Source organism: Anticarsia gemmatalis, chromosome 8, assembly GCF_050436995.1.
Source record: "Anticarsia gemmatalis isolate Benzon Research Colony breed Stoneville strain chromosome 8, ilAntGemm2 primary, whole genome shotgun sequence".
Classification (NCBI taxonomy): Eukaryota; Metazoa; Arthropoda; class Insecta; order Lepidoptera; family Erebidae; genus Anticarsia; species Anticarsia gemmatalis.
In genome coordinates this window covers 2,369,071-2,380,210 of record NC_134752.1, presented here as the reverse complement: position 1 = coordinate 2,380,210, position 11,140 = coordinate 2,369,071, and the positions used below count along the sequence as shown (strand labels likewise).

Genomic DNA, 11,140 nt, shown 5'->3' with positions numbered 1-11,140 from the left:
ATTTTGTATAAGATATTTATAAATCCAATATGTTTTTTGTTTGGAACTTTGTTGATACTTGTTAGAAATTTTATCAAAGTACAGCCGTAGGTTATCCCTTATAATACAAAATGTTATATTTTGTTCGATTTAATATTTTAGATCTGTGCTTCGTGGCAAAACTAATTTGAGCGATTGAATGGTGTGACTTTAACAGAAATAAGTATTAATATAGGTAGGTACCTACTCATAACGATAATTTTACCTAATTGGCTTTCTCCTCCTGTAAATTTTCCTTTAAAGGCCAACTTGATCGATTGATAAGGAACTAAGGTATTAAAAAAGAAACGTCTTACAACTCAAAATAGTTTATTTTTATTTGGTATTTACATTTACTTATATCTAAGTATACAAAAGTCGGACGTTTATGCATCACATGCGGCTATTATCGGTTTACATTCAAATATTTTTGCATATAACTACAGTTAAAAAAAGATCTGTATGTCAAGCATAATAATCTATTTAAAAGAGACACAACACAACACTTTTATAGCCTGAATTCTTAATAGTTTAAAAAATTACACTAACGGTATCATTTGCAGCCAGAAAAGTCAAAATTAAATGTTTAAGTTTCTATATTGTTCCGATAGAGGCGCTGATCAAAACACACATAAATCGCGATACACATGTTTTAATTTCACTATTTTTTTAATTATTATGTTTAGTGATTATACTAACTAGTTACTTACTTCGTTTTTAACACATAATGATAATGATAACTCACGCTTTATGATCCTCGAATCTTATAAGTATTAGGTATGGTAGGTATTTCTATTATTAATATTGCTTTTTATTCCCCAAATGATGAATTCTGACTCTAAAATGTAGGTATACAGTCGTTATAAAGAAATAATAATTAGCAACTCAACAAACATATAAATATTGATCTTTACGCTTTTGATGTAATGTGTGCGCCAATGTTGTGGAGCGAATTTAAAAAATGATTAAGCAACTTCTAGTTTTGACTGTATGTTGTCGAGGTCATACCTACGCAGATATGACGTAGTATTGGAAATGTAGAAGAATATCCGGTTAACTGCAACAAATCGAAATTCGTGCAAACATCCGATTCTCAAGTAACGCGGTGCGACTGCGATGTGCGAGGAAAAATTACACAAACCTAGAGAGCAAGCAGTTCGGGACAAGTAAATGTATCTTTTCCTTACGCACCACCGTGAGCCGGTGAAACTCACATCTTTGGTTAAAAACCAGCCTTATTAGAATTTTTATTTACTCAATTTGAAAACTTACACGATTAACTAGACTATTTAAATCTATTTACAACGTGCGTTTTCAAATGCTTCTGCATTTTGTTATCGTATCCGATACTTCGTCTTAGTTTATACTGCGTTATGTGCAGTTGCATGTCTCCGCCGATTCTGATACGGATCGACTTTTTAGGATAGATCCGACTAGAGAACACCACTTCGCCAGCACCGCAGAACACTTCTATAGAACTGTAGTCCACGAACACTCGCCAATGGATGTGATTGACTGGTCTCCAATCAGCCTTACGTAGTCCGTCCACTCCTCCCCGGTCTACAGAAACGACGCCAGTGTCCGCCATGTAAGAGATCGTATACTGCCGGTCTCCATTCCATTCTAACGTCAATGCCGCATCGTAAGATATCGTGCTAGAGTTGACGATCATCTCAAATGCTCTGGTGCCAGCGTTGAACGCCTCCCCCGGGCTGTACCACGCGTCTTCCAAGACCTCAGTCCGTAGTTCAAGTATCTCGCTGACAGGATTCATCAACACCTTGCCCTGTCGTGTCAGAGTTAGTTCTCTCACTAGAGTCAACATGCTCGCCCATCCTGCGTGTGACTCCTCGTACTCACTGTCCCACATGCCCAACCACGCCACCATAAGCCGTCTTCCGTCTACACTCTGCATCGTCTTCACTGCATAAAAATCGTGGCCGAAATCCAGCTCGTTGAACGTCGCCGACGAAACTTCCAGATCCTCGAATTGCGCTTTCTTGTAATTCAATTTGCCAATGACGTAACCAGTCTGATACAAATTGCGGAATCGATACGAATCACTTATAATACCTTGCACTGACAAAATTAGTACGTGAAAACCGTCCATTTCGAAGATATCCGGGTTCTCCCACATGTAGCCCATGTCGCCGTATGACTTAGCTATGGTACCGTTCAGTTTCCACGTGAACAAGTCTGATGAGGTGTAAAGCAATAGGCACGCTTGTTGAGCCTTGGACGTACCGACCAACATGTACCATGTGTTTCTGAATCTCCACACTTTTGGATTTCTAAAGTCTGTGTTGCCGTACGGAGCATCTCGCACCACTGGATTATACAAGTACTTTTGAAATATAGTACCGTCCGCGCTTATAGCAACATTTTGTGTTTGGGAAGTCTTGTTGTTTGCTAACACGTTTCCTGTGTAAAACAGAGTCAAATAACTGTTGTGGACGACAGCGGAGCCGGACAGACATCCGTACCTGTCGTAGTGATCCTTGGGCACGAGCGCGGGCGGGTTGAAGGACCAGTCGACGAGGTTGTCGCTCACTACGTGGCCCCAGTGGATGGGGCCCCAGGCACCGTTGTACGGGTGATACTGGTAGAATATGTGATACTGCCTCTTGAAGTAAATGAATCCATTGGGATCGTTGAGCCATCCGACAGGAGCCGATATGTGGTACATCGGCCGATACTTCTTCTTCAGCAAATATTTCTTCTGTTGTATAAAGTCCTCGACATGCGCCATGTCATGCGCAAATTCCGCGGAGGCTACGGAAAGCCACACTAATATCACGAACACTTGCATCTCTGAAGGCGACAGCTGAAGCACTAATATTGAATTGTAAAAAGTATCTATTGGCGATGACTCAAACGTAAAAGTAACAATAGACCGTGTTAGTAAACTTAGAATGCCATTATGAAAGTATTACACAATACCTACCTGCATCTAGTATGGGGCTAATTGTAAACTGTCGCGTTACATAATTTATGATGTCTATGAAAATTTTGAGTTTATAAACAAACAATAAGCAAAACAATTATCTCATAATCTGGTGCAATTTAGTGGAACAAGTTTTCATCTCAGTGAAGTCGAGTGAACAGTTGTGTCCAAATTATCACGTATTCAGCCATTAACGTATAATCTGTGATTAATTATTTTGGAGCGAATTTTAAGATCTCTCAATAGTAAACAATTGTTCAGGCCAAAGCCACTGTATTGATTTCGATGAAATGCACACCAATATATTACAGCCTGGATAAATACAGATGATATCTACTTTTATTTCAGAAAACCTAAAAAAATTAATTTATATAAATAACCCTTACCGAAGAAAAGTTGTGGCCATAAATGTGCATCCAATTTATTGCATCATTAGAAATAATGTTTACATGTAATCTTTGCTCGTAGGATAAAAAACAATGGATCTGTCCCTTGTTTGTTTGTCTCTGCTTCAATAGAAGATTATGTGTTTTGAGATCATTCATTGACTGCAAAGAATAAACCTAGTTATATTATTATTTATATTAAAAAAGGATGTAGGTTTAATAGTATAACCAATTGTTCCTATGCATCAACATATTTTCCATAACAAGAATGTTAAATATTTTATTCGATTCATGAAGTCGAATAATTTTTTTAAGCATTCTCAGGAGCCAGCATCCTTTGCTGAACGTTTATTCGTGAGACACTCACCGGTTTCTAAACCATCAGTAGATGAAGCAACCTTTGGCGCGGACATTTTATAGAAGGGTGAATGTTTGTACATCATGTACTTAAATGTAAAATCGTAACTTCTGTCCCTATCATGCGCCGTATTAGTAAACGAGACAACATGACGAATAGCGACAAATACGTTAACGAAATAAGCAGCTAGGATTTGTAAATAACATAAATAATTGGTTAAAATATTGAACATTTATTTATAACAAAGTATACACAGTCGTTAATATACAAGGAATAGATTACCCTTAAACCGATAAAATAATATCAACATAGTAATTACAGAGTAATATAATGTTATTTAATCTTGGTACCACACGAAAAACATACTTAGTAATTGGTATAAACATTCTTATAACAATATTTTTATGGCCCCTTTGGCGTGACACTGAACAGATCTTAGCGCAAAAATATTTTTTACAACCCGTTACTGTCCCACTGCTGGGAAAGGGTTTCCTCCCGAACGAGGAAGGGGTTAGGCCGGAGTCCACCACGCCGGATAAGTGCAGAGTTGGGGAAATAGTATGCCCTTAAAAATGTATCAAACATATTTTAAGGCATGCAAAGTTTCATTATGATGTTTTTCTCCACTGTTAGAGCAAGTGATAATTATTTCTAATACACACACATAACTTCGAAAAGTCATTGGTGTGTTTGCCACGGGTTTGAAAAGTCGGCGTTAGCTAAACTTATAATTAACGTTATTAAAATTGCACAAATAAACTTATTATAACACTTTTCTAATTAAGGGCAATTTGGTAATACAAAAAATATATATTCGATTCGAGACTTTACAAGATCTAAAACAAGATTCAACAATTTATTGTATCACAGAATACAGAAATATACAATAGTATCTATAATATTTTAAATAAAAAATAGCTCTTCATATTTTCGAATGTACTTATATATACATACATAAAATCACGCCTTTTCCCATAGGGGTAGGCAGATACTACAGAACGCCACTTGGTACGATCCTTACAAACTTCCCTTGCTTCATTCACATACAATATATCTCGTTATACAGGACCGCCGGTTGTGACTAAACTAATAACAAAATAAAGTGTCATTATATATTATTTTTACTAATTTTATTGTATAATTTTGAGCGTCCTTTTTGAAGGGATAATGGAATGTATCGTTAACTGATTATAATATATTTTTTAAAGCTATTGTATAAAATTACGAGATTTATTCACAAAAAGATTATATTATATGAGAACTTGCAATATAATAATATCAAAAATGGTAAATTTTAACGTTTATTTCCTATTCTTAAAGTATTGCAATACAGACGTTAAAAAACTATGATTCAATCATTGCTTATTTGACTGCCGCGAAAGAACTTAAAAATACCATTCATTAAAAAATCGCTGCGATTAATATTCAACTTGTTGTAACTTCGATATGATTTCTTGAGATGTTTTGAAGATAGGTAACTCATCTATGTAAATAATATAATAGATACAATCACTTAGAAGCTATTCAATCGACGTAGGCACAGTGCACAAAAAATCCTAATTTATTTTTATAAAATTATGTAAGGTAATTTACTGTGATTAAATATTTTCTCTTTTGTTCTATATAACATCACGTCTGCAACCCAAAGGTGTCAGCAGGGGTGTATAAAATAAAAATTTCGGTACTATCAATAATCATTGTAGTTGCATATAACAGGGGCGAGCCTATTGCCATATACCGGGCACTTTACCAAATGGCCTCAATATTTTATGTAATACAATTAAATAAACATTTGTAAATTCTTGGTGTATAAAGCTTGAAAGTCTGACAACCAATCTTACCGAAGGGTATAACCCAGTTACAGATAGGCAGTCGCTCCATGTAAAACAATGGTATTCAGCTGCATCCGGTGAGACTGGAAGCCGACTCCAACATAGTTTGGAAGAAAGGCTAAGCCATGGTGTATAAAGTTTTAGATGGGTACGCTAAGTTCCTGCAAGTGCATGATGTAGATCATGCCAAAGTTCTGCATGACGTTTGTGGGCGAGTGCGCGTGACTTGAGCAGTGCGGGCAACGCTTCTAGTGAACGGAGAGCGTAGGCGCGCGCTAGTGCACCTTCCTGTGTGACAAGGAAATAAATATTATCATACTTAAAAAAAAATACGGTTATAAAGATGGAGGATGAAATTGGGAGAAGAACTAGAAATATTTTTTTAGTAAAGTGTTATGTGTGTCATTTATTCCACAAGGTGCCTCAATCTAGCAGCAGGACAGTAATAGCTTAAGTATATAAATAAATTTCACTCATTACTGTCGCACTACTGAGCAAGGGTCTTCTCCTGTAATGAGGAAGGGGTTAGGCCTTGAGTCCACCATGCTCGTCAGGTGCGGGTTAAGGAGTATGCATTATCTCAAAAACTGTGTTAACGAACTTGCAGACATGTAAGGTTAATAAATCTAACAGCTTAAATTTATTTTTTCTGATAAAAGTATCATTTTTGTTTGTTTATAACAATAAAGCTGCACACAATTTCAAATCACGAAACATAGGAAATAGTAAAAGACCCGGTTCTAGAGAAAAATATGTATAAACCTGTAAAGCAGCCCTCAGCGCATATCGGTGGCGGTCCCTCAGGGCGCGTGCTTGCGGCGCGAGCGCGTGGCGCGGCGCGGCGGCGGCGGCGGCGCGCTCGGCGTGCAGGCCGCGCGACAGGCGCGCGCACAGCGAGCGGTACGCGCCTGTTGCTTCTGTAGCTAGTGTTACTAGTGTGTCCTCGTCATCTGTTAGCTCGATGTCGTCTTCTGAACCCATGCGGTCTGCTAGCCTGGGGTATTGTTATATTTTAAATAAACATATGAGGTGACTCAGTCGATACGTGAGGACGGTCGATGTAATTCGGTCGGGTAAACAAATATGGTATTGTTACCTTAAATTTTCAATCAAGTTTAGAACCCGTTACATTATGATAATGTGGTTAATACTAATATCAACATAAAGACGAAATATCACCAGTAAATGAGATTCAGTGAAATAACATAGTCATGAATTTACTTATTCTTGTTAAATACATGATTTTAAAACGGAATTTGCATGTCATATAAATTACCAGAGTAGATACTTAATAGAATAAACATAAATCTGCAAGTAATTTCGAAAGGAAGGCCCAAAACCTCATTAGGTATGACTAAAAAGAGTTAAAAAGCTGTTGAACTCAAAATCACTTACTCAGCAGCATTAGCAAGTGCACGTTTGACTGTAGTCCACTTAGGAGTATCAACTGAAGCAGGAGTTGAGAGCGCACTCAAACCCGCTCCTAACTCACGCAGATCAGACCTCTCAGCTTCACAACGACCTTCCACTGCAATACCAACCAATTATTATTGTTATTAATTAAACATAATTCATGTCTAAAAAAATATCTTTTGTTTTTATTTTATACAACCCAAACTCTGCCATCTGATTTTAAACTAAGCAGAGCTTGTACTATGCAAACCAACTGTTAAACAAAGTTTAATTCCTCTTTCTGAATACAGAGGAAAATATGTAGGTAAAACTTTTTTTTTTGTGTCGGATTCGAACCTACCACACGCGGCGCTATATTTATTGCGGTGAAGTGTCCAGTAATTTGCTGCCAACTTATACCTAACATACCTTTTTCAATAATTTGTGATAATCTATCGAGTCCAAGATGTGCCAGTCGTAACTGCTCCTGTTCACTGATGAAGGCTGCTTGCATCTCCTCTATCGTCATATCGTTCTGTCATCAAGACATCGCTATTAGTTAAAAAGAGATAGCACATAGTCTCTTATCTTATTCAAGGGATGAGGGAGCCGGCTAGTAGCCCCAATAGCCAGCTTTACACACACACTGTATCGCACGTTCTTAGGAGCGTACAGTATTACGCGCGGGAAAGCAGCGCGCTCTTCGCTCGCGATTTTCTTCGCGGGCTTGACAGATGAGCGCGGCGCGTGCTCTTTCCTTTCCCCTTACACGCGCGCTCTTTCACGCGCGATTGTTGTTTCATGCGCGATAGAGTGTGTGTGTAAAGGTGGCTAATGAGGATAAAAGTAAATGTAAAATTAGATGAGAGTAAAGTCTGAATTATAATGTTTTTATTAGTCATAGTAAGTAGGTATTTCTATAGGTAATACTTACAGCGAATAGTATCTGTCCTTTGTATGCTTGTAAAATTATTTGAAAGTCAAAATATATTTAATTAATATTATTATGTGTTTTGATAAATTAAAGATATTTTCAAGACACAAAAAATACCGAATGCACAAGAATTTCCTTTAATAAATAAATCGTTGAAGACAGTTTCAATTAAAATCTACAAAGGCTTCTCTAAGTAAATGGTAATTATTTAGAATAAGTAGTATAGTAAGATTTGCAGTAATTTCCATTAATAATATAGGTACCTTACCTACACATATAAAAAGCCTTATGAGATCACTGTTGACTAACACTCACGGAAATTCCCGATTCTAGGTCTTTGTGATCATTTATCAAATATGTTTATAAAGGAGTTACATTATTTTATTATTATCGCCTGTATCCTATAACAAAATTTAAATAATCTTCATTATTATTTAAAAATTTCATCCTTTAAAACGACTTACCGGATTCTCTTCCTGTGTCCCAGCCAGCACAAACTCATCATGTTTGGGCTTCTCAAGTCTCACGGTAGTCTCACATAGAAATATCCTCAGATCTGCATCATGGGCCAGTACTGGGTGTCTAGCTACTAACGTCAGCCATCGCTGGAGAGCCGCGCGTCGTCTTAGCAGGAACCTAGCACTGCCTCCACCTACTACCACGCGTTTTGGCGGCAAACGACATATTGCACTGAAAATTTAAGAATATTTTGTAGAACGATACTAGTAAAGGTTTGACATTTAGGCGATGAGCCGCGCATCGTCTTAGTATAAACCTAGCACTGCCTCCACCGACTACCACGCGTTTTGGCGGCAAACGACATATTGCACTGAAAATTTTTGAGTATTTTTTATTGTGATACTATCAAAGGTTTGACGTTTAGTCGAAAGAAATTATAACGTGCCCTCGGAAGCACGGAGTTCAAATACCATCTATGGAATGACCGCGCCAAGGGTTGCTTAATCCACAAAGCGTTTACCGACCTATATGTATTTGTATTGTAACAGTCAGACATATTTTGTACACCTTCAAAATAAAAACAGCTGTGTCTCAGGGGACTTTACAATCAGAAAAGTTATCTTAACTTGTGATTCACTGTTGATTCAACTGGGAATTAAATTAACTACAATGAAAACTTCCTCTATGGTAAGAGAACCAAGGTAAAGTAAATGAATACATTAGTCCATAAACCTAATATTATTACATAATGAGACTACAAGTCTCAAGGAGAGGTGTCAGATAACCCATTCCCTAAATAAATTGACAGCAAATGTTTGACAAATCTGTAAATACAGCTGATAAGCTAACCAAGGCTTAAGCTGAGGTATTAAAACCGGTTATAAGTCTCCAATATCAATAAAGGTACAGATACAATACCCAAAAGTGGGACAGCCTAACAATTACTACATAACGAATTCCCGTCGCCCTGACTGTCTGTTTATGCCACACTTGAAATTTACAGAACATATTTTCAACCAGGTTTTGCAAATATAAGAACAATACTGGAAGATGCTGTTTCGCTATATTTTCTTAATATTAACCCAATATAAAATGGGTAAGTACTTAAGTAAAAAAACTAACTTACCGGTAAGGATACTTAGCATATAAAACATCATACAGCTGCACAAAATCATTGTATCTCCTTGTAACAGTAGTGCCATGTCTTCGAGAACTGACATAGTATTCACAGTGCTTTAATATTAAACCTTTGCGTTCTGGAACCAGTTCAACACTTATCACATCTGTCGCTTCTAAGTCTTCAAATGTTACGGTTTCTGTACTTGACATTGTTTACTGAAATTAACAGAAAAAATCTAAATGTATGTAGATACTTGGAGTTTTAAAGGGCATAACATTATAATATTGGGTTAAAATGATTGTAAGGTCTATGAGTGCTCAAATTTGGACTCTTATTGATTAGGTAGTACATATGTACCGATACATGGATGTGAATAAAGCAAGGGAAGTTTTAAGGAATCACAATGTGGATTTTTTTTTGTCATCTCTGCCTACCTCAACGGGAAAAAGGCATGATTATATTTTTTATGCGAATTAGTAACAAACAAAAATTATGTAGGTAGGTAAATCAACCAATCGGAATATATCCTACATATTATATTACAAGTCATGAAGAATATTTAAAACTTTAAGATAACATTCAAGGTCATTTTAATAGGGAAATATAATATTGGACTAATGAGTGCTAACAAAATTTGGCAGTAAAATGGTCAGACAGGATGTATTACTTCGTTATCAATATATTTAACGATAACTATTAATATTAGGTACAGAACTCGTATTGGAAACACCCACTCGTTGCTTTATATTATTCTTTTATTTATCGCGTGCTACTGAACTACTGGGCTACTGGGTAATATAATTATTGTAACTGTATTTTTTTTAAATATTGCGAAGAAAATAACTGGTTTTATTTTACAAATTACAATATTTTTTTAACATGTAGTTAGGATATAAAAAATTGGTACTTATAAGTATACTAGGTAAATTAATACACACCAAATTAAGTTTTATGCACAGATAGACATAAGCCAACTGTGTAATAGTTATTTAATAGGTACTAAAATATTATTTAAAAACATATGCAAAGACCTTAAAAAAATCTTCTTATTTTATTTATTGATTCCTCGACGCATGTGTTTATGGAACAGATTATATTTAAGGAGATACGCACATGAAAATAAAAATTAAATAAAGTTAGGTACTAATATTTCCCAGAACACTGACTTAATACTTCCTGTGAGAAATATTATGTTCCAGACTAATTTCAATTAAAGAATATTTACCTTTTTGTTTACTTCTTGTTGTAGAATACGAACAAAGTTAGTTGTTTAAACTAAGTTAGCGCTAAGTAAAGTATTTGCCAGCGCGAGATCTTCCAAAGAATCCACTTCTAAACTCTCCAAAGCGCTCGTTTCAACCACAGTACAGCTGCAATATCAAATCATAAGTAAAATAGCTGTATATCGTTATTTTACAATTACATTTGATCGTAATAGAGATAAAATTTCAAATAAAAGTTTATTTTGTATTTGACTCGAAACACGTAATAAGTTTCAGCTGTCAAAACTTCAAAAGTTTTTGCTGTCAGATCCGTCAATGTTTTTCTAAGCTACGTTTAGTTGTATCCACGGAATAAAAAGAGTAAAACGCTTTAACTTTATTAAAAGCATAAAATTTGCTTACTTGGTGTTTTGAAACTTTCCTGTGTCTAAAAGCCACCTTCGCGTTAAATAAAATGCCCCTGTTTCTAAAAAT

General features: G+C 36.0%; 2 protein-coding genes across 2 annotated transcripts; both read right to left on the bottom strand.

The window, feature by feature from the left end:
• Positions 1–416: 416 nt before the first annotated feature.
• On the bottom strand, positions 417–2,827 carry LOC142974710 (raffinose invertase-like). The gene has a single exon (XM_076117182.1). It carries the CDS (start codon positions 2,825–2,827, stop codon positions 1,304–1,306), a length of 1,524 nt encoding a protein of 507 aa, XP_075973297.1. The 3' UTR covers positions 417–1,303.
• Positions 2,828–3,918: 1,091 nt separating this feature from the next.
• Positions 3,919–10,973, bottom strand: LOC142974639 (sorting nexin-8-like). The gene is made up of 7 exons (XM_076117088.1): positions 10,669–10,973; positions 9,450–9,658; positions 8,329–8,554; positions 7,360–7,465; positions 6,934–7,066; positions 6,301–6,532; positions 3,919–5,826 (listed from the first exon to the last, which is right to left on the bottom strand). The coding sequence occupies exons 2-7, from the start codon at positions 9,650–9,652 to the stop codon at positions 5,692–5,694; spliced, it is 1,035 nt and encodes a 344-aa protein (XP_075973203.1). The 5' UTR covers positions 9,653–9,658; positions 10,669–10,973; the 3' UTR covers positions 3,919–5,691.
• Positions 10,974–11,140: the final 167 nt, after the last annotated feature.

Excerpts from the sequence above, each read along its gene's own strand:
- LOC142974639 (XM_076117088.1), bottom strand. The coding sequence starts at position 9,652 with ATGTCAAGTACAGAAACCGTAACATTTGAAGACTTAGAAGCGACAGAT. Across the intron at positions 8,555-9,449 it reads TATGCTAAGTATCCTTACCG|TGCAATATGTCGTTTGCCGC; the intron begins GTAAGTTAGTTT and ends TTAAATTTTCAG. Across the intron at positions 7,067-7,359 it reads ATCACAAATTATTGAAAAAG|TGGAAGGTCGTTGTGAAGCT; the intron begins GTATGTTAGGTA and ends TTGGTATTGCAG.
- LOC142974710 (XM_076117182.1), bottom strand. The coding sequence starts at position 2,827 with ATGCAAGTGTTCGTGATATTAGTGTGGCTTTCCGTAGCCTCCGCGGAA.